Source organism: Oncorhynchus nerka, linkage group LG12, assembly GCF_034236695.1.
Source record: "Oncorhynchus nerka isolate Pitt River linkage group LG12, Oner_Uvic_2.0, whole genome shotgun sequence".
NCBI lineage: Eukaryota > Metazoa > Chordata > Actinopteri > Salmoniformes > Salmonidae > Oncorhynchus > Oncorhynchus nerka.
This window is the reverse complement of record NC_088407.1, coordinates 13879698-13907334: the sequence shown is the minus strand read 5'-3', so window position 1 is coordinate 13907334 and position 27637 is coordinate 13879698. Positions and strand designations below refer to the sequence as shown.

The 27637-nt window shown below is 47.5% G+C and overlaps 2 protein-coding genes across 2 annotated transcripts in view; one reads left to right on the top strand and one right to left on the bottom strand.

Moving 5' to 3' along the window:
- The window catches only part of LOC135574263 (tumor necrosis factor ligand superfamily member 10-like), a 90407-nt gene that overhangs the window by 38198 nt on the left and 24572 nt on the right, over positions 1-27637 (top strand). The gene's annotated exons all lie outside the window — the stretch shown is intronic.
- On the bottom strand, positions 26631-27338 carry LOC135574390 (uncharacterized; the record flags this gene model as incomplete). Its single annotated transcript, XM_065025983.1, has 1 exon — positions 26631-27338. A coding segment is annotated over one exon (708 nt), but the record flags the coding sequence as incomplete, so codon positions are not given.

Below are 27637 nucleotides of genomic sequence, written 5' to 3'. Positions count from 1 at the left end.
TTCCTGGAGAACCTACAATGGGCAGTAGATAGAGATTAGTAAGAAGCCAATAGATAGAGAGTAGGAAGAAGCCAATAGACAGAGAGTAGGAAGAAGCCAATAGACAGAGAGTAGGAAGAAGCCAATAGACAGAGAGTAGGAAGAAGCCAATAGACAGAGAGTAGGAAGAAGCCAATAGACAGAGAGTAGGAAGAAGCCAATAGACAGAGAGTAGGAAGAAGCCAATAGACAGAGAGTAGGAAGAAGCCAATAGACAGAGAGTAGGAAGAAGCCAATAGACAGAGAGTAGGAAGAAGCCAATAGACAGAGAGTAGGAAGAAGCCAATAGACAGAGAGTAGGAAGAAGCCAATAGATAGAGAGTAGGAAGAAGCCAATAGACAGAGATTAGTAAGAAGCCAATAGACAGAGAGTAGGAAGAAGCCAATAGACAGAGAGTAGGAAGAAGCCAATAGATAGAGAGTAGGAAGAAGCCAATAGACAGAGATTAGTAAGAAGCCAATAGACAGAGAGTAGGAAGAAGCCAATAGACAGAGAGTAGGAAGAAGCCAATAGACAGAGAGTAGGAAGAAGCCAATAGACAGAGAGTAGGAAGAAGCCAATAGACAGAGAGTAGGAAGAAGCCAATAGACAGAGAGTAGGAAGAAGCCAATAGACAGAGAGTATGAAATCAAATCAAATCAAATTTTATTTGTCACATACACATGGTTAGCAGATGTTAATGCGAGTGTAGCGAAATGCTTGTGCTTCTAGTTCCGACAATGCAGTGATAACCAACAAGTAATCTAACTAACAATTCTAAAACTACTGTCTTATACACAGTGTAAGGGGATAAAGAATATGTACATAAGGATATATGAGTGAGTGATGGTACAGAGCAGCATACAGTAGATGGTATCGAGTACAGTATATACATATGAGATGAGTATGTAGACAAAGTAAACAAAGTGGCATAGTTAAAGTGGCTAGTGATACATGTATTACATAAGGATGCAGTCGATGATGTAGAGTACAGTATATACGTATGCATATGAGATGAATAATGTAGGGTAAGTAACATTATATAAGGTAGCATTGTTTAAAGTGGCTAGTGATATATTTACATCATTTCCCATCAATTCCCATTATTAAAGTGGCTGGAGTTGGGTCAGTGTCAATGACAGTGTGTTGGCAGCAGCCACTCAATGGTGGCTGTTTAACAGTCTGATAGCCTTGAGATAGAAGCTGTTTTCAGTCTCTCAGTCCCAGCTTTGATGCACCTGTACTGACCTCGCCTTCTGGATGATAGCGGGGTGAACAGGCAGTGGTTCGGGTGGTTGATGTCCTTGATGATCTTTATGGCCTTCCTGTAACATCGGGTGGTGTAGGTGTCCTGGAGGGCAGGTAGTTTGCCCCGGTGATGCGTTGTGCAGACCTCACTACCCTCTGGAGAGCCTTACGGTTGAGGGCGGAGCAGTTGCCGTACCAGGCGGTGATACAGCCCGCCAGGATGCTCTCGATTGTGCATCTGTAGAAGTTTGTGAGTGCTTTTGGTGACAAGCCGAATTTCTTCAGCCTCCTGAGGTTGAAGAGGCGCTGCTGCGCCTTCTTCACGGCTGTCAGTGTGAGTGGACCAATTCAGTTTGTCTGTGATGTGTATGCCGAGGAACTTAAAACTTGCTACCCTCTCCACTACTGTTCCATCGATGTGGATAGGGTGTTCCCTCTGCTGTTTCCTGAAGTCCACAATCATCTCCTTAGTTTTGTTGACGTTGAGTGTGAGGTTATTTTCCTGACACCACACTCCGAGGGCCCTCACCTCCTCCCTGTAGGCCGTCTCGTCGTTGTTGGTAATCAAGCCTACCACTGTTGTGTCGTCCGCAAACTTGATGATTGAGTTGGAGGCGTGCGTGGCCACGCAGTCGTGGGTGAACAGGGAGTACAGGAGAGGGCTCAGAACGCACCCTTGTGGGGCCCCCGTGTTGAGGATCAGCGGGGAGGAGATGTTGTTGCCTACCCTCACCACCTGGGGCGGCCCGTCAGGAAGTCAGTACCCAGTTGCACAGGGCGGGTCGAGACCCAGGGTCTCGAGCTTGATGACGAGCTTGGAGGGTACTATGGTGTTGAATGCCGAGCTGTAGTCGATGAACAGCATTCTCACATAGGTATTCCTCTTGTCCAGGTGGGTTAGGGCAGTGTGCAGTGTGGTTGAGATTGCATCGTCTGTGGACCTATTTGGGCGGTAAGCAAATTGGAGTGGGTCTAGGGTGTCAGGTAGGGTGGAGGTGATATGGTCCTTGACTAGTCTCTCAAAGCACTTCATGATGACGGAAGTGAGTGCTACGGGGGCGGTAGTCGTTTAGCTCAGTTACCTTAGCTTTCTTGGGAACAGGAACAATGGTGGCCCTCTTGAAGCATGTGGGAACAGCAGACTGGTATAGGGATTGATTGAATATGTCCGTAAACACACCGGCCAGCTGGTCTGCGCATGCTCTGAGGCGCGGCTGGGGATGCCGTCTGGGCCTGCAGCCTTGCGAGGTTAACACGTTTAAATGTCTTACTCACCTCGGCTGCAGTGAAGGAGAGACCGCATGTTTTCGTTGCAGGCCGTGTCAGTGGCACTGTATTGTCCTCAAAGCGGGCAAAAAAGTTATTTAGTCTGCCTGGGAGCAAGACATCCTGGTCCGTGACTGGGCTGGGTTTCTTCTTGTAGTCCGTGATTGACTGTAGACCCTGCCACATGCCTCTTGTGTCTGAGCCATTGAATTGAGATTCCACTTTGTCTCTGTACTGACGCTTAGCTTGTTTAATAGCCTTGCGGAGGAATAGCTGCATTGTTTATATTCGGACATGTTACCAGACACCTTGCCCTGATTAAAAGCAGTGGTTCGCGCTTTCAGTTTCACGCGAATGCTGCCATCAATCCACGGTTTCTGGTTTGGGAATGTTTTTATCGTTGCTATGGGAACGACATCTTCGACGCACGTTCTAATGAACTCGCACACCGAATCAGCGTATTCGTCAATATTTTCATCTGACGCAATGTCTGAAACATGTCCCAGTCCACGTGATGGAAGCAGTCTTGGAGTGTGGAGTCAGCTTGGTCTGACCAGCGTTGGACAGACCTCAGCGTGGGAGCCTCTTGTTTAAGTTTCTGCCTGTAGGCAGGGATCAACAAAATGGAGTCGTGGTCAGCTTTTCCGAAGGGGGGCGGGGCAGGGCCTTATATGCGTCGCGGAAGTTAGAGTAACAATGATCCAGGTTTTACCACCCCTGGTTGCGCAATCGATATGCTGATAAAATTTAGGGAGTCTTGTTTTCAGATTAGCTTTGTTAAAATCCCCAGCTACAATGAATGCAGCCTCCGGATAAATGGTTTCCAGTTTGCAAAGAGTTAAATAAAGTTCGTTCAGAGCCATCGATGTATCTGCTTGGGGGGGGATATATACGGCTGTGATTATAATCGAAGAGAATTCTCTTGGAAGATAATGCGGTCTACATTTGATTGTGAGGAATTCTAAATCAGGTGAACAGAAGGATTTGAGTTCCTGTATGTTTCCTTCATCACACCATGTCTCGTTAGTCATGAGGCATACGCCCCGCCGCTCTTCTTACCAGAAAGATGTTTGTTTCTGTCGGCGCGATGCGTGGAGAAACCCGTTGGCTGCACCGCATCGGATAGCGTCTTCCCAGTAAGCCATGTTTCCGTGAAGCAGAGAACATTACAGTCTCTGATGTCCCTCTGGAATGCTACCCTTGCTCGGATTTCATCAACCTTGTTGTCAAGAGACTGGACATTGGCAAGAAGAATGCTGGGGAGTGGTGCGCGATGTGCCCTTGTCCGGAGTCTGACCAGAAGACCGCTACGTTTCCCTCTTTTTCGGAGTCGTTTTCTTGGGTCGCTGCATGCGATCCATTCCGTTGTCCTGTTTGTAAGGCAGAACACAGGATCCGCGTCGCGGAAAACATATTCTTGGTCGTACTGATGGTGAGTTGACGCTGATCTTATATTCAGTAGTTCTTCTCGACTGTATGTAATGAAACCTAAGATGACCTGGGGTACTAATGTAAGAAATAACACGTAAAAAAACAAAAAACTGCATAGTTTCCTAGGAACGCGAAGCGAGGCGGCCATCTCTGTCAGGGCCGGAAGAAGCCAATAGACAGGGAGTAGGAAGAAGCCAATAGACAGGGAGTACATGTTAGATCAACTTGAACAGAACAGGTTAGGGTCTACTTGGAAGAGGACAGGTTAGGGTCTACTTGAAGAGGATAGGTTAGGGTCTACGTGAAGAGGACAGGTTAGGGTCTACGTGAAGAGGACAGGTTAGGGTCTACTCGAAGAGGACAGGTTTAGGTCTACTGCCACGTTACTACATTGATGCAGTGTTAATCTCTCAGAAACCTGACATGCCTGATATAGTCTATCATTACGACCGTAGAGACAGGGAGACCATATACATAGCACTCTTATTCCCTCCTCCCCTCCCCTCTCCTCATCTGACCCACAGTTATCCTCATATCTCATTCTTCCCCCTCCCCTCTCCTCATCTGACCCACAGTCATCCTCATATCTCATTCTTCCCCCTCCCCTCTCCTCATCTGACCCACAGTCATCCTCATATCTCATTCTTCTCCCTCCCCTCTCCTCATCTGACCCACAGTCATCCTCATATCTCATTCTTCCCCCTCCCATCTGACCCACAGTCATCCTCATCTCCCCTCATCTGACCCACAGTCATCCTCATATCTCATTCTTCCCCCTCCCCTCTCCTCATCTGACCCACAGTCATCCTCATATCTCATTCTTCCCCTCCCCTCCTCTCTCATCTGACCCACAGTCATCCTCATATCTCATTCTTCCCCCTCCCCTCTCCTCATCTGACCCACAGTCATCCTCATATCTCATTCTTCCCCCTCCCCTCCTCCTCATCTGACCCACAGTCATCCTCATATCTCATTCTTCCCCCTCCCCTCCTCCCCTCATCTGACCCACAGTCATCCTCATATCTCATTCTTCCCCCCCCTCCCCATCCCCACAGTCATCCTCATATCTCATTCTTCCCCTGACCCACAGTCATCCTCATATCTCATTCTTCCCCCTCCCCTCTCCTCCTCATCTGACCCACAGTCATCCTCATATCTCATTCTTCCCCCTCCCCTCTCCTCCTCATCTGACCCACAGTCATCCTCATATCTCATTCTTCCCCCTCCCCTCTCCTCATCTGACCCACAGTCATCCTCATATCTCATTCTTCCCCCTCCCCTCCTCATCTGACCCACAGTCATCCTCATATCTCATTCTTCCCCCCCCTCTCTCCTCATCTGACCCACAGTCATCCTCATATCTCATTCTTCCCCCTCCCTCCCCTCTCCTCATCTGACCCACAGTCATCCTCATATCTCATTCTTCCCCCTCCCCTCTCCTCATCTGACCCACAGTCATCCTCATATCTCATTCTTCCCCCTCCCCTCCTCTCCTCATCTGACCCACAGTCATCCTCATATCTCATTCTTCCCCCCCCTCTCCTCATCCCCACAGTCATCCTCATATCTCATTCTTCCCCCTCCCCTCTCCTCATCTGACCCACAGTCATCCTCATATCTCATTCTTCCCCTCCCCTCTCCTCATCTGACCCACAGTCATCCTCATATCTCATTCTTCCCCTCCCCTCCTCCTCATCTGACCCACAGTCATCCTCATATCTCATTCTTCCCCCTCCCCTCTCCTCATCTGACCCACAGTCATCCTCATATCTCATTCTTCCCCCTCCCCTCTCCTCCTCATCTGACCCACAGTCATCCTCATATCTCATTCTTCCCCCTCCCCTCCCCTCCCTCCTCATCTGACCCACAGTCATCCTCATATCTCATTCTTCCCCCTCCCCTCATCTCCTCATCTGACCCACAGTCATCCTCATATCTCATTCTTCCCCCTCCCCTCCCTCCTCATCTGACCCACAGTCATCCTCATATCTCATTCTTCCCCCTCCCCTCTCCTCATCATCTGACCCACAGTCATCCTCATATCTCATTCTTCCCCCTCCCCTCCCCTCATCTGACCCACAGTCATCCTCATATCTCATTCTTCCCCCTCCCCCTCTCCTCCTCATCTGACCCACAGTCATCCTCATATCTCATTCTTCCCCCTCCCCTCTCCTCATCTGACCCACAGTCATCCTCATATCTCATTCTTCCCCCTCCTGACCCACAGTCATCCTCATATCTCATTCTTCCCCCTCCCCTCCCTCATCTGACCCACAGTCATCCTCATATCTCATTCTTCCCCCTCCCCTCTCCTCATCTGACCCACAGTCATCCTCATATCTCATTCTTCCCCCTCCCCCTCTCCTCATCTGACCCACAGTCATCCTCATATCTCATTCTTCCCCCTCCCCTCCCTCATCTGACCCACAGTCATCCTCATATCTCATTCTTCCCCCTCCCCTCTCTCCTCATCTGACCCACAGTCATCCTCATATCTCATTCTTCCCCCTCCCCTCTCCTCATCTGACCCACAGTCATCCTCATATCTCATTCTTCCCCCTCCCCTCTCCTCATCTGACCCACAGTCATCCTCATATCTCATTCTTCCCCTCCCCTCCTCATCTGACCCACAGTCATCCTCATATCTCATTCTTCCCCCTCCCCTCTCCTCATCTGACCCACAGTCATCCTCATATCTCATTCTTCCCCCTCCCCTCTCCTCATCTGACCCACAGTCATCCTCATATCTCATTCTTCCCCCCCTCCCCTCTCCTCATCTGACCCACAGTCATCCTCATATCTCATTCTTCCCCCTCCCCTCTCCTCCTCATCTGACCCACAGTCATCCTCATATCTCATTCTTCCCCCTCCCCTCTCCTCATCTGACCCACAGTCATCCTCATATCTCATCTCATCTTCCCCCTCCCCTCTCCTCATCTGACCCACAGTCATCCTCATATCTCATTCTTCCCCCTCCCCTCCTCCTCATCTGACCCACAGTCATCCTCATATCTCATTCTTCCCCCTCCCTCTCCTCCTCATCTGACCCACAGTCATCCTCATATCTCATTCTTCCCCCTCCCCTCCCCTCATCTGACCCACAGTCATCCTCATATCTCATTCTTCCCCCTCCTCCTGACCTCCTCATATCATCCTCATATCTCATTCTTCCCCCTCCCCTCCTCCTCATCTGACCCACAGTCATCCTCATATCTCATTCTTCCCCCTCCCCTCTCCTCATCTGACCCACAGTCATCCTCATATCTCATTCTTCCCCCCTCATATCTCATCTGACCCACAGTCATCCCCATATCTCCCCTCTCCTCATCTGACCCACAGTCATCCTCATATCTCATTCTTCCCCCTCCCCTCTCCTCATCTGACCCACAGTCATCCTCATATCTCATTCTTCCCCCTCCCCTCTCCTCATCTGACCCACAGTCATCCTCATATCTCATTCTTCCCCCCCCTCTCCTCATCTGACCCACAGTCATCCTCATATCTCATTCTTCCCCCTCCCCTCTCCTCATCTGACCCACAGTCATCCTCATATCTCATTCTTCCCCCTCCCCTCTCCTCCTCATCTGACCCACAGTCATCCTCATATCTCATTCTTCCCCCTCCCCTCTCCTCATCTGACCCACAGTCATCCTCATATCTCATTCTTCCCCCTCCCCTCTCCTCCTCATCTGACCCACAGTCATCCTCATATCTCATTCTTCCCCCTCCCCTCTCCCTCATCTGACCCACAGTCATCCTCATATCTCATTCTTCCCCCTCCCCTCCCCTCATCTGACCCACAGTCATCCTCATATCTCATTCTTCCCCCTCCCCTCTCCTCATCTGACCCACAGTCATCCTCATATCTCATTCTTCCCCCACAGTCCCTCTCTCCTCATCTGACCCACAGTCATCCTCATATCTCATTCTTCCCCCTTCCCCCACAGTCATCCTCATATCTCATTCTTCCCCCTCCCTCATCTCATCTGACCCACAGTCATCCTCATATCTCATTCTTCCCCCTCCCCCTCCTCCTCATCTGACCCACAGTCATCCTCATATCTCATTCTTCCCCCTCCCCTCTCCTCCTCATCTGACCCACAGTCATCCTCATATCTCATTCTTCCCCCTCCCCTCTCCTCATCTGACCCACAGTCATCCTCATATCTCATTCTTCCCCCTCCCCTCTCCTCCTCATCTGACCCACAGTCATCCTCATATCTCATTCTTCCCCCTCCCCTCCTCATCCTCATCTTCTTCCCCCTCCCTCTCCTCACCCACAGTCATCCTCATATCTCATTCTTCCCCCTCCTCCTCATCTGACCCACAGTCCCCTCATTCTTCCCCCTCCCCTCTCCTCATCTGACCCACAGTCATCCTCATATCTCATTCTTCCCCCTCCCCTCCTCCTCATCTGACACACAGTCATCCTCATATCTCATTCTTCCCCCTCCCCTCTCCTCCTCATCTGACCCACAGTCATCCTCATATCTCATTCTTCCCCCCCCTCTCCTCCTCATCTGACCCACAGTCATCCTCATATCTCATTCTTCCCCCTCCCCTCTCCTCCTCATCTGACCCACAGTCATCCTCATATCTCATTCTTCCCCCTCCCCTCTCCTCCTCATCTGACCCACAGTCATCCTCATATCTCATTCTTCCCCCTCCCCTCTCCTCCTCATCTGACCCACAGTCATCCTCATATCTCATTCTTCCCCCTCCCCTCTCCTCCTCATCTGACCCACAGTCATCCTCATATCTCATTCTTCCCCCTCCCCTCTCCTCCTCATCTGACCCACAGTCATCCTCATATCTCATTCTTCCCCCTCCCCTCCCAGTCATCCTCATCTGATTCTTCCCACAGTCATCCTCATCATCTCATTCTTCCCCCCCTCCCCTCTCCTCCTCATCTGACCCACAGTCATCCTCATATCTCATTCTTCCCCCTCCCCTCTCCTCATCTGACCCACAGTCATCCTCATATCTCATTCTTCCCCCTCCCCTCTCCTCATCTGACCCACAGTCATCCTCTCATTCTTCCCCTCCCCTCTCCTCTCATTCTTCCCCTCCCCTCCCTCTCCTCATCTGACCCACAGTCATCCTCATATCTCATTCTTCCCCCTCCCCTCTCCTCATCTGACCCACAGTCATCCTCATATCTCATTCTTCCCCTCCCCTCTCTCCTCATCTGACCCACAGTCATCCTCATATCTCATTCTTCCCCCTCCCTCTCTCCTCATCTGACCCACAGTCATCCTCATATCTCATTCTTCCCCCTCCCCTCTCCTCATCTGACCCACAGTCATCCTCATATCTCATTCTTCCCCCTCCCCTCTCCTCATCTGACCCACAGTCATCCTCATCTCATTCTCATTCTTCCCCATATCTCTTCCCCCTCTCCCTCATCTGACCCACAGTCATCCTCATATCTCATTCTTCCCCCTCCCCTCTCCCCTCATCTGACCCACAGTCATCCTCATATCTCATTCTTCCCCCTCCCTCTCCTCATCTGACCCACAGTCATCCTCATATCTCATTCTTCCCCCTCCCCTCTCCTCATCTGACCCACAGTCATCCTGACCATTCATCTGACCCACAGTCATCCTCATATCTCATTCTTCCCCCTCCCCTCTCCTCCTCATCTGACCCACAGTCATCCTCATATCTCATTCTTCCCCCTCCCCTCTCCTCATCTGACCCACAGTCATCCTCATATCTCATTCTTCCCCCTCCCCTCTCCTCCTCATCTGACCCACAGTCATCCTCATATCTCATTCTTCCCCCTCCCCTCTCCTCCTCATCTGACCCACAGTCATCCTCATATCTCATTCTTCCCCCTCCCCTCTCCTCCTCATCTGACCCACAGTCATCCTCATATCTCATTCTTCCCCCTCCCCTCCCTCCTCATCTGACCCACAGTCATCCTCATATCTCATTCTTCCCCCTCCCCTCTCCTCCCTCATCTGACCCACAGTCATCCTCATATCTCATTCTTCCCCCTCCCCTCTCTCCTCATCTGACCCACAGTCATCCTCATATCTCATTCTTCCCCCTCCCCTCTCCCCTCATCTGACCCACAGTCATCCTCATATCTCATTCTTCCCCCTCCCCTCTCCTCCTCATCTGACCCACAGTCATCCTCATATCTCATCTCATTCTTCCCCCTCATCCCTCATATCTCATCCTCATCTGACCCACAGTCATCCTCATATCTCATTCTTCCCCCTCCCCTCTCCTCATCTGACCCACAGTCATCCTCATATCTCATTCTTCCCCCTCCCCTCTCCATCTGACCCACAGTCATCCTCATATCTCATTCTTCCCCCTCCCCTCTCCTCATCTGACATCCTCCTCATATCTCATTCTTCCCCCCCCTCTCCTCATCTGACCCACAGTCATCCTCATATCTCATTCTTCCCCCTCCCCTCTCCTCATCTGACCCACAGTCATCCTCATATCTCATTCTTCCCCCTCCCCTCTCCTCCTCATCTGACCCACAGTCATCCTCATATCTCATTCTTCCCCCTCCCCTCTCCTCCTCATCTGACCCACAGTCATCCTCATATCTCATTCTTCCCCCTCCCCCTCTCCTCCTCATCTGACCCACAGTCATCCTCATATCTCATTCTTCCCCCTCCCCTCTCCTCATCTGACCCACAGTCATCCTCATATCTCATTCTTCCCCCTCCCTCTCCTCCTCATCTGACCCATATCTCAGTCATCCTCATATCTCATTCTTCCCCCTCCCCCCTCTCCTCATCTGACCCACAGTCATCCTCATATCTCATTCTTCCCCCTCCCCTCTCCTCATCTGACCCCTCACAGTCATCCTCATATCTCATTCTTCCCCTCCCCTCTCCTCCTCATCTGACCCACAGTCATCCTCATATCTCATTCTTCCCCCTCCCCTCTCCTCCTCATCTGACCCACAGTCATCCTCATATCTCATTCTTCCCCCTCCCCTCCTCCTCCTCATCTGACCCACAGTCATCCTCATATCTCATTCTTCCCCTCCCCTCTCCTCCTCATCTGACCCACAGTCATCCTCATATCTCATTCTTCCCCCCCCCTCTCCTCCTCATCTGACCCACAGTCATCCTCATATCTCATTCTTCCCCCTCCCCTCTCCTCCTCATCTGACCCACAGTCATCCTCATATCTCATTCTTCCCCCTCCCCTCTCCTCCTCATCTGACCCACAGTCATCCTCATATCTCATTCTTCCCCCTCCCCTCTCCTCATCTGACCCACAGTCATCCTCTCTCATTCTTCCCCCTCCCCTCTCCTCCTCATCTGACCCACAGTCATCCTCATATCTCATTCTTCCCCCTCCCTCTCCTCCTCATCTGACCCACAGTCATCCTCATATCTCATTCTTCCCCCTCCCTCTCCCCTCATCTGACCCACAGTCATCCTCATATCTCATTCTTCCCCTCTCCCTCTCCTCATCTGACCCACAGTCATCCTCATATCTCATTCTTCCCCCTCCCCTCTCCTCATCTGACCCACAGTCATCCTCATATCTCATTCTTCCCCCTCCCCTCTCCTCATCTGACCCACAGTCATCCTCATATCTCATTCTTCCCCCTCCCCTCCCTCATCTGACCCACAGTCATCCTCATATCTCATTCTTCCCCCTCCCCCTCTCCTCATCTGACCCACAGTCATCCTCATATCTCATTCTTCCCCCTCCTCCTCATCTGACCCACAGTCATCCTCATATCATCTTCCCCTCCCTCTCCTCCTCATCTGACCCACAGTCATCCTCATATCTCATTCTTCCCCCTCCCCTCTCCTCATCTGACCCACAGTCATCCTCATATCTCATTCTTCCCCCTCCCCTCTCCTCTGCTCCTCATCTGACCCACAGTCATCCTCATATCTCATTCTTCCCCCTCCCTTCTCTCCTCTCTCATCTGACCCACAGTCATCCTCATATCTCATTCTTCCCCCTCCCCTCTCCTCATCTGACCCACAGTCATCCTCATATCTCATTCTTCCCCCTCCCCTCTCCTCCTCATCTGACCCACAGTCATCCTCATATCTCATTCTTCCCCCTCTCCTCTCTCCCACTCATCCTCATCTGACCCACAGTCATCCTCATATCTCATTCTTCCCCCTCCCCTCTCTCCTCATCTGACCCACAGTCATCCTCATATCTCATTCTTCCCCCTCCCTCTCTCCTCATCTGACCCACAGTCATCCTCATATCTCATTCTTCCCCCTCCCTCTGCTCCTCATCTGACCCACAGTCATCCTCATATCTCATTCTTCCCCTCTCCTCTGCTCCTCATCTGACCCACAGTCATCCTCATATCTCATTCTTCCCCCTCCCCTCTCCTCTTCCCCTCCTCATCTGACCCACAGTCATCCTCATATCTCATTCTTCCCCCTCCCCTCTCCTCTGCTCCTCATCTGACCCACAGTCATCCTCATATCTCATTCTTCCCCCTCCCTCTCCTCATCTGACCCACAGTCATCCTCATATCTCATTCTTCCCCCTCCCCTCTCCTCTGCTCCTCATCTGACCCACAGTCATCCTCATATCTCATTCTTCCCCTCCCCTCATCTGACCCACAGTCATCCTCAGTCATCCTCCTCCTCATCTGATCATCCTCATATCTCATTCTTCCCCCTCCCCTCTCCTCATCTGACCCACAGTTATCCTCATATCTCATTCTTCCCCCTCCCCTCTCCTCATCTGACCCACAGTTATCCTCATATCTCATTCTTCCCCCTCTGCTCCTCATCTGACCCACAGTCATCCTCATATCTCATTCTTCCCCCTCCCCTCTCCTCATCTGACCCACAGTCATCCTCATATCTCATTCTTCCCCCTCCCCTCTCCTCATCTGACCCACAGTCATCCTCATATCTCATTCTTCCCCCTCCCCTCTCCTCCTCATCTGACCCACAGTCATCCTCATATCTCATTCTTCCCCCTCCCCTCTCCTCTGCTCCTTGTGTGTGTGTTTTACGTGACCCACTCAGCTTACAGTCACTAAACCTCACAGAGAATCAAAACATCTCCACCTCCACTGTCCAGTCTCAATGGCCCTTTTTGTCCTCTCTCCTCTTTTCACCTCTCCACCACCCCGTCTCCTATTCCTTAAACTGCTGGTTCATTTGGGTAGTCTCTCGTCCCGGGGATGGAGGAGAGGAGGAGGAGGAGACGGGGATGGAGGAGAGGAGGAGGAGGAGGCGGGGATGGAGGAGAGGAGGAGGAGGAGACGGGGATGGAGGAGAGGAGGAGGAGGAGACTGGGATGGAGGAGAGGAGGAGGAGGAGACGGGGATGGAGGAGAGGAGGAGGAGGAGACGGGGATGGAGGAGAGGAGGAGGAGGAGACGGGGATGAGAGGAGAGGAGGAGGAGGAGGAGGAGACGGGAGAGGAGGAGGAGGAGACGGGAATGGAGGAGAGGAGGAGGAGGAGACGGGAATGGAGGAGAGGAGGAGGAGGAGACGGGGATGAGAGGAGAGGAGGAGGAGGAGACGGGGATGAGAGGAAGGAGAGACATAGGGTCTTACTGTAGAATCATTGTCTCTAGATCCTGGCCACTGTAGATACATTATTCAACTATCTAAACTATCAAAGGGCAGACAGACACACACACACACACACACACACACACACACACACGCAGGCAGTATGGGACATGACGCGTACCAACAAAATGGACTCTATTCAGCAGGGTTAAAAATGACTAAAACGACTAACGAACACATTTTTTTCCAGAAACATAAACTCACAAAGGCATCTGTGTGTCTACTGTCGATTGTCTACCCCCTCCTTGCTCTCCTCCATCCCTCCCTCTGTCCTCCTCCGCTCCCCCTCTTTGCTCTCCCTTCGTCTCTCCTGCCGTCCCGGGCCAAGGTTTGCGTTCTGCCCGGTTTGGAGTCAGCCACATGTCTGGTGCACTTTGTGTCTTTTTTTTTTAAAGAGGGAGGAAATCAGACAAAAGAGAGAAAGAAGGACAGAAAGAGTCTTGGAGTGGAGCGTGCTACGAGGTCTTGACCCATGACCTGTAAACAGAGGAGACTGGGAGAGGAAAAGAAAGAGTCTTGGAGTGGAGCGTGCTACGAGGTCTTGACCCCATGACCTGTAAACAGAGGAGACTGGGAGAGGAAAAGAAAGAGTCTTGGAGTGGAGTGTAAACCGGAAGCAGGACGATAGAGTCGTGGTCTGATTTGCCAAAGTGAGGGCGTTTCTGTTGGTGGAATAAAGTTGGCCCAGAGTTTTAGCACCCCTTGCGGCGCAGGAACATGTTGGCAGGAGCATGTTGGCAGGAATATGTTAGCAGGAGCATGTTGGCAGGAATATGTTGACAGGAGCATGTTGGCAGGAGCATGTTGGCAGGAACATGTTGGCAGGAGCATGTTGGCAGGAACATGTTGACAGGAGCATGTTGGCAGGAGCATGTTGGCAGGAGCATGTTGGCAGGAGCATGTTGGCAGGAACATGTTGGCAGGAGCATGTTGGCAGGAGCATGTTGGCAGGAATATGTTAGCAGGAGCATGTTGGCAGGAATATGTTGACAGGAGCATGTTGGCAGGAACATGTTGGCAGGAGCATGTTGGCAGGAGCATGTTGGCAGGAATATGTTGGCAGGAGCATGTTGGCAGGAATATGTTGGCAGGAATATGTTGGCAGGAATATGTTGGCAGGAGCATGTTGGCAGGAACATGTTGGCAGGAGCATGTTGGCAGGAGCATGTTGGCAGGAATATGTTGGCAGAAGTGAGGTAGAATGGTTTTAAGTCTCCCTGTGTTAAAGTCTCCTCCCACTACTAAGGCCGCCTCTTGACAAGCGGTATCCTGTTTGTTTATGGTCCCATACAGCGCGTTGAGTGCCAAAGTAGTGTTGGCTTGTGGTGGGGTGTAGACAGTGCATTATGGATGAGAACTCTCTTGGTAGATAAAGGTATGCCGGTGAGCAAAAGGTTCAGTTTTCCTTCACACTGAAAGCTGTTGTTTATGAGGAAGCACGCCTCTCTGCCTCCGGACTTGCATGAGGCCGCCATCGTTCAAATCATGACGCTGCACGGAGAAACCACTGAGTTCTAAATCCATAGATTCAGCCACGTTTTTATCTAAATCATATAATATGGCAGCTAATCAAGTCTCTCTGATATGAGACTCTCGAACGAAGATCATCTGTCTCATTCTTGAGTGACTGGACATGTGGTTTTATTCATCCCACATAGCAATACAAACTACCCATTGTGAAGTCTGACTGCTGGACAGATAAACACACACACGCACACACACACGCACACACACACGCACACACACACACACACGCACGCACGCACGCACGTACGCACACACACACACACACACACACACACACACGCACATGCACGCACACACACACACACAGGCTGCTGGACAAGCCAACGAATGTCTGCCAATGTGATATAACTCATAACGATGAGCAATTTAGGAGACTTGTCAGTTTCTTAGGACATACCTCACACAGCTACAAACAATGGAGGATAGGATGTAAGATAGTTCCCCAAGTAAGAAGGAAAAAACTCTCGATAGATTGAATTCTGACTTGACAGTGCCAATCTGTTTAAAGTTTAAAGTTTAAACGCATCACTACATAATCTAGTGTACCTTTCCAAACACACTGCTATGGCACAGCTATACTCACAGCTATACTCACAGGGTTTTCAGTCAACTGCTATGGCACAGCTATACTCACAGCTATACTCACAGGGTTTTCAGGCAACTGCTATACTCACAGCTATACTCACAGCTATACTCACAGGGTTTTCAGTCAACTGCTATACTCACAGCTATACTCACAGGGTTTTCAGTCAACTGCTATGGCACAGCTATACTCACAGGGTTTTCAGTCAACTGCTATGGCACAGCTATACTCACAGGGTTTTCAGTCAACTGCTATGGCACAGCTATACTCACAGGGTTTTCAGTCAACTGCTATGGCACAGCTATACTCACAGGGTTTTCAGTCAACTGCTATGGCACAGCTATACTCACAGGGTTTTCAGTCAACTGCTATACTCACAGATATACTCACAGGGTTTTCAGTCAACTGCTATACTCACAGATATACTCACAGGGGTTTCAGTCAACTGCTATACTCACAGCTATACTCACAGGGTTTTCAGTCAACTGCTATACTCACAGCTATACTCACAGGGTTTTCAGTCAACTGCTATACTCACAGCTATACTCACAGGGTTTTCAGGCAACTGCTATACTCACAGCTATACTCACAGGGTTTTCAGTCAACTGCTATACTCACAGCTATACTCACAGGGTTTTCAGTCAACTGCTATGGCACAGCTATACTCACAGGGTTTTCAGTCAACTGCTATGGCACAGCTATACTCACAGGGTTTTCAGTCAACTGCTATGGCACAGCTATACTCACAGGGTTTTCAGTCAACTGCTATGGCACAGCTATACTCACAGGGTTTTCAGTTAACTGCTATGGCACAGCTATACTCACAGGGTTTTCAGTCAACTGCTATACTCACAGATATACTCACAGGGTTTTCAGTCAACTGCTATACTCACAGATATACTCACAGGGTTTTCAGTCAACTGCTATACTCACAGCTATACTCACAGGGTTTTCAGTCAACTGCTATAGTCACAGCTATACTCACAGGGTTTTCAGTCAACTGCTATACTCACAGCTATACTCACAGGGTTTTCAGTCAACTGCTATACTCACAGATATACTCACAGGGTTTTCAGTCAACTGCTATACTCACAGCTATACTCACAGGGTTTTCAGTCAACTGCTATACTCACAGCTATACTCACAGGGTTTTCAGTCAACTGCTATACTCACAGCTATACTCACAGGGTTTTCAGTCAACTGCTATACTCACAGCTATACTCACATGGTTTTCAGTCAACTGCTATGGCACAGCTATACTCACATCTATACTTTTCAGTCAAATGAAACCAACCGATCAAAGCTGCTGGTTGAACAAAAGTTTAAATCCAGATCCTTTAGTTATCTGTTTCGGTGATGGAGGTACCAGACATTTCAGTTATCTACCTACTGTAGACAGTGGAGGCACCAGACATTTCAGTTATCTACCTACTGTAGACAGTGGAGGTACCAGACATTTCAGTTATCTACCTACTCTAGACAGTGGAGGTACCAGACATTTCAGTTATCTACCTACTGTAGACAGTGGAGGCACCAGACATTTCAGTTATCTACCTACTGTAGACAGTGGAAGGACCAGACATTTCAGTTATCTACCTACTGTAGACAGTGGAGGTACCAGACATTTCAGTTATCTACCTACTGTAGACAGTGGAGGGACCAGACATTTCAGTTATCTACCTACTGTAGACACAGGGTTTCAGACATTTCAGTTATCTACCTACTGTAGACAGTGGATGGCACAGCTATACTCAGACATTTCAGTTATCTACCTACTATGTGGAGGCACCAGCATTTCATTATCTCCTACAGTGGAGGTTTCAGTTACCTACCTACTGTAGACAGTGGAGGTACCAGACATTTCAGTTATCTACCTACTGTAGACAGTGGAGGTACAGACATTTCAGTTATCTACCTACTCAGACAGGGTTTTCAGTTATCTACCTACTGTAGACAGTGCAGGTACCAGACATTTCAAATCTACTACTGACAGTTGAGGGACACATTTCAGTTATCTACCTACTGTAGACAGTGCAGGTACCATACATTTCAGTTATCTACCTACTGTAGACAGTGGAGGTACCAGACATTTCAGTTATCTACCTACTGTAGACAGTGGAGGTACCAGACATTTCCGTTATCTACCTACTGTAGACAGTGGAGGTACCAGACATTTCAGTTATCTACCTACTGTAGACAGTGGAGGTACCATACATTTTTCACTGAGGTGTCTAAGGGGTAGCTTGGTCGTTGCATGGGGTGCTTATAATATATAGTGTACATGTAATAATAAACTTTGGGGGGGGGGGGGCTATTGTAAAGTTAGAGCTTCAGCAGCATCATGTAGGAGAAGTATACAGAGGACTGGAGACTCCAGTACAGTGGTTATCATCATGAGACTGTCAGACAGGCATGGTATATATCTACGCCTGGGATCTGTTCTGCTCGACAGAGCGTTACACACGCACACACACACGGAAAAAGTCCCCAATGAGGCGATGCCAATGTGTGTTTGTGACGCTGAGGTTGTAGAAATATAATTATATAATTGGTCTCAGATCTTTGAGGCTGTGACGATATTCTATGTTTGTGTTTGAATATGGTCATTTTCAGGCAGGTTGAATGGAAACAGTCACCAATCTATAAAAAAACAAACACAATCTCTCTCTCTTCTCCGTCCTCTTCTCTTTTTTCCCCCACACTCTCTATTTGTTCTCCTTCGTTCTCTGTGATTAGTCAGTTGTGTGTCATAGACCTTTAGGCCAGATAATAAAGTGTCACGTAGAAATGTGAGTTATAGATCTGTTATTCTCATTGAAAACAAGTCTAAGAAACGGTAGAACTGTTCTATGTGCTCTATTTCTATGCGTCCTGTTTTAAGTTTAGTTTTTGCGTCTTTTACTTTCAGTTTTGTACACCAGCTTCAAACAAGTGAAAATACAAAAAAAAATAGTTATGGAAAATATATTTCACTGCGGTTTAGATGGTACAAGGACTCTTTACTTGCTTGTTATGATATAAAAAATTGAATTTAGGAGAACTATAAGGAATTTAGCAACCAAGAAATGTCGGAGCGATTTCTGCATTGTGCATCTTTAAATTAAATAATTCTACTGAATTTCTGTGTCTAGTAGGTACAGTATAAGTTACTGAAAGAAATACAGAGAAAAAACAGTATCTTCTTGGTGTAAATGTTAGACTAGATAGGTTTCCCTCCCACTCTCAATGCCGTACAGTCAATCTCAGACCGTGTCCATTCTGTCTACTATATTTCTACCTCCTAAAGGAGGGTATAAGTTAATTATTAAATCATCACCACTGCTGAAAGACAGACAGAGATAAAGTAAAGTATTCCTGAACTCAATCCCAGACGGTATCTACTATGTCCATAATGGAGGTACCTATTAAATGTTGCTGAAAGAGAGAAACAGTAACTTCTTTAAAGTAGATTTTAGACTAGATCTCACTCTCAATGCTGTACATTCTCAGACCGTGTCCATTCTGTCTACTATATTTCTACCTCCTAAAGGAAGCTGTCATTGTAAATAAGAATTTGTTCTTAACTGACTTGTCTTGTTAAATAAAGGATCAATAAAAAATAAAGGAAGGGTATAAATGAATGATTAAATCATCGGTCCTGCCGAAAGAGAGACACAGTAACCTCATAAAGTAGATTAGATCTAGATCAGATTCCCTGTCCGTGCCATGAACACAGATACGTGTATCACTCAGACACGTCCTCTATTTCCAGCTGTCTTTTAAAGCTGAGTTCCACGATAGGCGCCACTGGACGCCCCAGGCGCATTTGATGTTGTTTTTGTTTGATTGACATGAGTATGCAGGTTGGGGAGAAGAAGAAGAAGTCATACTCTTCCACTCTATTGAAGTGCCGTCGTTGTTGTTGTCGTATCGCAAACCGACGTGGCCGTTTCACCGCTGTGGATTCCAGCTTTAAAATACTCATTAATTATAGCGCCTGCTTATAGAACAGGGGGGATAAGTCACTTTAACTAGACTACGGGCTCTATTCAATCCGTATGCGGAAGTTCAGCTTTAAAATACTCATTAATTATAGCGCCTGCTTATAGAACAGGGGGGGGGGGGATAAGTCACTTTAACTAGACTACGGGCTCTATTCAATCCGTACGCGGAAGTTCAGCTTTAAAATACTCATTAATTATAGCGCCTGCTTATAGAACAGGGGGGATAAGTCACTTTAACTAGACTACGGGCTCTATTCAATCCGTACGCGGAAGTTCAGCTTTAAAATACTCATTAATTATAGCGCCTGCTTATAGAACAGGGGGGGATAAGTCACTTTAACTAGACTACGGGCTCTATTCAATCCGTACGCGGAAGTTCAGCTTTAAAATACTCATTAATTATAGCGCCTGCTTATAGAACAGGGGGGGGGATAAGTCACTTTAACTAGTCTACGGGCTCTATTCAATCCGTACGCGGAAGTTCAGCTTTAAAATACTCATTAATTATAGCGCCTGCTTATAGAACAGGGGGGGGGATAAGTCACTTTAACTAGACTACGGGCTCTATTCAATCCGTACGCGGAAGTTCAGCATTCCAGTGTGATTTAAATGTAAAGGCAATGTTCCCGCTTTAGTGGAGACTGCGTTCACGTCTCAATCTGAAATGACCTTTAGTGGAGACTGCGTTCACGTCTCAATCTGAAATGACCTTTAGTGGAGACTGCGTTCACGTCTCAATCTGAAATGACCTTTAGTGGAGACTGGGTTCACGTCTCAATCTGAAATGACCTTTAGTGGAGACTGGGTTCACGTCTCAATCTGAAATTACCTTTACATTACTATTGTTGATTCAGTAACGCTTCAGTTTAGCAGAGCCATAATACTAGATAGGGTTCTGTGTCTGTATAGCCCTCAGACCATGTCCATTCTATCTATCATATTTCTATATCTGTCTCTTAAAGGAGGTATAAGTTACTTATTAATTATAAACCCTGCTGAAAGAACAGGGGGAACAGTAACTTCTTAGAGTAGATTATAGTAAGATACGTTTCCCTTTTCATGCCATACAGAGGTACAACTGGTCCAAACCTGCACCACACACACACACACACACACACACACACACACACACACGCACACACATACACACGCATACGCACACGCGCGCACACACCACGCACACACGCACACACACACGCACGCACACACACACACACACACATATTATAGTATTGTATTTCCAGCCCCAGCTAAACTCCCAGAGAAGGACTAATACTCCTTCATGTGCATACTTGTCTTTCCCTCTCCCTGTCCCCTCCTCCTTCACTCACTTTTCCAGTTAGTAACTGGGGATTCACTAAAAAACTATTTTGACGAGAAGAAGCTTCATAAAAAGAAAACCACATAAAAAGGTTCTTCAGAAAATTCTGAGGTGCATGCAAAGGACACATTTAGAAAAACGTCTTTATACAAATGTTCATTATATCCAGACTCCGTAATCTCTTTCTGAGATCAGCGACCATATTCACACAAAGCGTCTCAGACGAGGAGTGTTGCTGATCCAGGATCAGTTCAGGATTTAAGATCATATAATGAATAACATAACATCCTACTTTGTACTGCTTTGGTCATTGGCCCAGAAGGCTTCTGCACAGAATCATCTTAAGAGTCGGGACCTTTGTTTCTCTGTTCTTTCTCTGCGGGGCTCTGTGTGTTTTACAAGGGCCTCTGTAGGAAGGGTCAAAGGTTGAAGACTTAGTCTGTTTGTTGTTGTTTGTGCAGCTGGGGGTGTTACTCTTATGGTTGTTATCAAATCTCTTAACTTTGACCTTCATCACATTTAGAACACGGCTTTTTGCTCTCAGTGCTATAAACCAAAACTGCAGTGTGAAAGCAAATGGCTTTCCTCATTGTAAGACATCAAATTAGACACTATAACAAGTATCACCTGACGGGCAACTTGAGACATCAGAAATGCTAACTATGTCTTAGGTCAGTGTTGCTCTCAATGGTTCCATGGTTCGTTTACCGGGGGAAGTATTTCGGTGGCGCGAGACTGAGAGGCTCTGTCATGACCTCGAAGATGATTGCTTCCAGGTGGGCTAATTCCAGGAAACTCCCCACAGAACACACACTGAGTACACTACACCACACTACACACTGAGTACACTACACCACACTACACACTGAGTACACTACACCACACTACACACTGATTACACTCCACCACACTACACACTGAGTACACTACACACTGAGTACACTACACCACACTACACACTGAGTACACTACACCACACTACACACTGATTACACTACACCACACTACACACTGAGTACACTACACACTGATTACACTCCACCACACCACACACTGAGTACACTACACCACACTACACACTGAGTACACTACACCACACTACACACTGAGTACACTACACCACACTACACACTGATTACACTACACTACACACTGAGTACACTACACCACACTACACACTGAGTACACTACACCACACTACACACTGATTACACTCACACACACAGTACACTACACACTGAGTACACTACACCACACACTACACACTGAGTACACTACACCACACTGATTACACTCCACCACACTGAGTACACTGAGTACACTACACCACACTACACACTGAGTACACTACACCACACTACACACTGAGTACACTACACCACACTACACACTGAGTACAGTCCACTACACACTGAGTACACTACACCACACTACACACTGAGTACACTACACCACACTACACACTGAGTACACCACACTACACTACACACTGATTACACTACACACTGAGTACACTACACCACACTACACACTGAGTACACTACACACTGAGTACACTACACCACACTACACACTGATACACTACACCACACTACACACTGAGTACACTACACCACACTACACACTGATTACACTACACCACACTACACACTGAGTACACTACACCACACTACACACTGAGTACACTACACCACACACTGAGTACACTACACCACACTACACCACACTACACACTGAGTACACTGCACCACACACTGATTACATTACACTACACACTGAGTACACTACACCACACTACACACTGAATACACCACACTACACACTGAGTACACCACACCACACTACACACTGATTACACCACACTACACACTGAGTACACTACACCACACTACACACTGAGTACACTACACCACACTACACACTGAGTACACCACACTACACACTGAGTACACTACACCACACTACACCACACTACACACTGAGTACACTACCACACTACACACTGACTACACACACACTGAGTACACTACACCACACTACACACTACACTACACCACTGAGTACACCACACTACACTACACCACACTACACACTGAGTACAGCAGTACACCACACTACACACTGAGTACACTACACCACCACACTACACACTGAGTACACTACACACACTACACACCACACTGATTACACCACACTACACACACTGAGTACACTACACCACACACTGATTATACAACACTGCATTACACACTGAGTACACTACACTACACTACACACTACACACTGAGTACACCACACTACACATACACCACACTACACACACTGAGTACACTACACTACATTACACTACACTACACTACACTACACACTGATTACACTGACACCACACTACACACACTGAGTACACCACACTTACACACACTACACACTGAGTACACATTAAACACCACACTACACACTGAGTACACTACACCACACTACACACTGAGTACACTACACTGCACACTGAGCACACTGACTACACTACACCACACTACACACTGAGTACACTACACCACACTACACACTGAGTACACTACACCACACTACACACTGAGTACACTACACCACACTACACACTGAGTACACCACACTACACACTGAGTACACTACACCACACTACACCACACTGAATACACACTGAGTACACTACACCACACACTGATTACCACACTGCATTACACACTGAGTACACTACACTACACACTACACTACACTACACCACACTGAGTACACACACACACACTACACCACACTACACACTGAGTACACCACACTACACACACTGAGTACACCACACACACACTACACCACACTGACACTACACCACACTACACCCACTGAGTACACACCACACTACACACTGAGTACACCACACACTACACCACACTACACACTGAGTACACTACACACACACTACACCACACACTGAGTACACTACACCACACTACACACTGAGTACACCACACTACACACTGAGTACACTACACCACACTACACACTGAGTACACTACACTACACTAGACACTGAGTACACTACACCACACTACACACTGATTACACTACACTACACACTGAGTACACTACACCACACTACACACTGAGTACACTATACCACACTACACACTGACTACACTACACACTGAGTACACTACACCACACTACACACTAAGTACACTACACCACACTACACACTGAGTACCCAGCAGTACACCACACTACACACTGAGTACACCACACTACACTACACCACACTACACACTGAGTACACTACACTACACACTGAGTACAGTACACCACACTACACACGGATTACACCACACTACAATACACACTGAGTACACTACACCACACACTGATTATACAACACTGCATTACACACTGAGTACACTACACTACACTACACTACACTACACACTGAGTACACCACACTACACATGGATTACACCACACTACACTACACACTGAGTACACTACACTACATTACACTACACTACACTACACTACACACTGATTACACCACACTACACACACTGGGTACACCACACTACACACACTGAGTACACCACACTACACACAGTACACTACACTACACACACTGAGTACACAACATTAAACTACACACACTGAGTACACAAAATTAAACTACACCCACTGAGTACACTACACCACACTACACACTGAGTACACTACACTGCATTATACACTGAGCACACCACACTACACTACACCACACTACACACTGAGTACACCACACTACACTACACCACACTACACACTGAGTACACTACACCACACTACACCCTGAGTACACCACACTACACCACACTACACACTGAGTACACTACACTACACACTGAGTACACTACACCACACTACACACGGATTACACCACACTACAATACACACTGAGTACACTACACCACACACTGATTATACCACACTGCATTACACACTGAGTACACTACACTACACTCCACTACACTACACCACACTACACACTGAGTACACTACACTACATTACACTACACACTGATTACACCACACTACACACACTGAGTACACCACACTACACACACTGAGTATACATTAAACTACACACTGAGTACACAAAATTAAACTACACCCACTGAGTACACTACACCACACTACACACACACACTGAATACACTACACACACTGATTACACTACACACACTGAGTACACTACACACCGAGTACACTACACACACACACTGAGTACACTACACACGGAGTACACTTCACACACACACACACAGAGTGCACTACACACAGAGTGCACTACACACACAGAGTACACTACACACACAGAGTACACTACACACACACACTGAGTACACTACACACACTGAGTACACTACATACACTTAGTACACTACACACACACACAAACTGAGTACACAACGCACACACACATACACACACACACACTGAGTACACTACACACACTGAGTACACTACATACACACACTGAGTAGACTACACACACTGGTGAGTCTGAAACCCTTTGCTGAATACTGTGGTGAGTCTGAAACCCTCTGCTGAATACTGTGGCGAGTCTGAAACCCTCTGCTGAATACTGTGGTGAGTCTGAAACCCTCTGCTGCATACTGTGGTGAGTCTGAAACCCTCTGCTGAATACTTTACTTTATTTTCTCCATTGAAGCCATGTGCTGGCAATGTTCTGCTCTGAGGAGCAGTGGAACCTGGGGTTGAGGAGGGTAGCCTTGGGGCCTGGCTGGCTTTGCTTTGCTCAGCCAAGCGTTCAACCACTCAGTCTCTCTGTTTCTCTGCTTAGGCTCTCCCTAAGTCATACACATGGGTGTGTGGACGCACATACACACTGAGCTCTTGGGTTGAGCAGCACGTTGGGTCGAGCAGCATGTTGGGTCGAGCAGCACGTTGGGTCGAGCAGCTGGCTCAGGGTATGGTGGAGGTTCGGAAGCAGAACACTGCCAAGAAATACGACTCAGCAAGGGGGTGGGGCAGATGAGAGAGAGAGAGAGAGAGAGAGAGATATTCATTGTGTTATGAGATGACAGCTTAACTTTCTAAGTGTTTTTAACTTGAGGAAGTCAAGACTACGGTACATGCCAGAGAAATGGTATCAGGGAGAAACTAAACTAGAGCATGTAACTGATAGTGATGATTATAGTGCTAGTGACGATGATGGTAGTGATGCTAATGGTGATGATGGTGGTAGTGATGATGATGATAGTGATGATGGTGGTAGTGATGATGATGATAATGGTAGTGATGATGGTGGTAGTGATGATGGTGGTAGTGATGATGATAATGGTAGTGATGATGGTGGTAGTGATGATGGTAGTGATGGTGATGGTGATGATGATGGTGATGGTGGTAGTGATGATGATGATAATGGTTGTGGTGATGGTAGTGATGGTGATGGTAGTGATGATGGTAGTGATGGTGATGGTGGTAGTGATGATGATGATAATGGTTGTGGTGATGGTAGTGATGGTGATGGTGGTAGTGATGATGATGATGGTAGTGATGATGGTGGTAGTGATGGGGATGATGGTAGTGATGATGTTGATGATGATGATGGTAGTGATGATGATGGTAGTGATGATGATGTTGATGGTTGTGGTGATGGTAGTGATGGTGAGTGATGGGGGTGATGGTAGTGATGATGATGGTGATGATGGTAGTGATGATGATGGTAGTGATGATGATGGTGATGATGGTAGTGATGATGATGATGATGGTAGTGATGATGATAGTGATGATGGTAGTGATGATGGTGATGATGATGATGATAGTGATGATGGTTGTGATGATAGTGATGATGGTAGTGATGATGATGATGATGATAGTGATGATGGTAGTGATGATGATAGTGATGATGATAGTGATGATGGTGATGGTAGTGATGATGGTAGTGATGATGGTAGTGATGATGATAGTGATGATGGTAGTGATGATGATGATGATGGTAGTGATGATGGTAGTGATGATGATAGTGATGATGGTAGTGATGATGGTAGTGATGATAGTGATGATGGTAGTGATGATAGTGATGATGGTAGTGATGATGGTAGTGATGATGGTAGTGATGATGGTAGTGATGATGGTAGTGATGATGGTAGTGATGATGGTAGTGATGATGGTAGTGATGATAGTGATGATGGTAGTGATGATGATGGTGATGATGGTGATGGTAGTGATGATGATGATGGTAGTGATGATGGTAGTGATGATGGTAGTGATGATGATGGTGATGATGATGGTGGTAGTGATGATAGTGATGATGGTAGTGATGGTAGTGATGATGGTAGTGATGATGATGGTGATGATAGTGATGATGATGGTGATGATGGTAGTGATGATGATGATGATGATGATGGTGAGATGATGGTAGTGATGATGATGATGATGATGATGGTAGTGATGATGATGGTAGTGATGATGATGATGGTAGTGATGATAGTGATGATGGTAGTGATGATGGTGATGATGATAGTGATGATGGTAGTGATGATGATGGTGATGATGGTAGTGATGATGATAGTGATGGTGGTAGTGATGATGGTGGTGAGTTATGATGGTAGTGATGATGATAGTGATGATGATGGTGATGATGGTAGTGATGATGATGATGATGATGGTAGTGATGATGGTAGTGATGATGGTG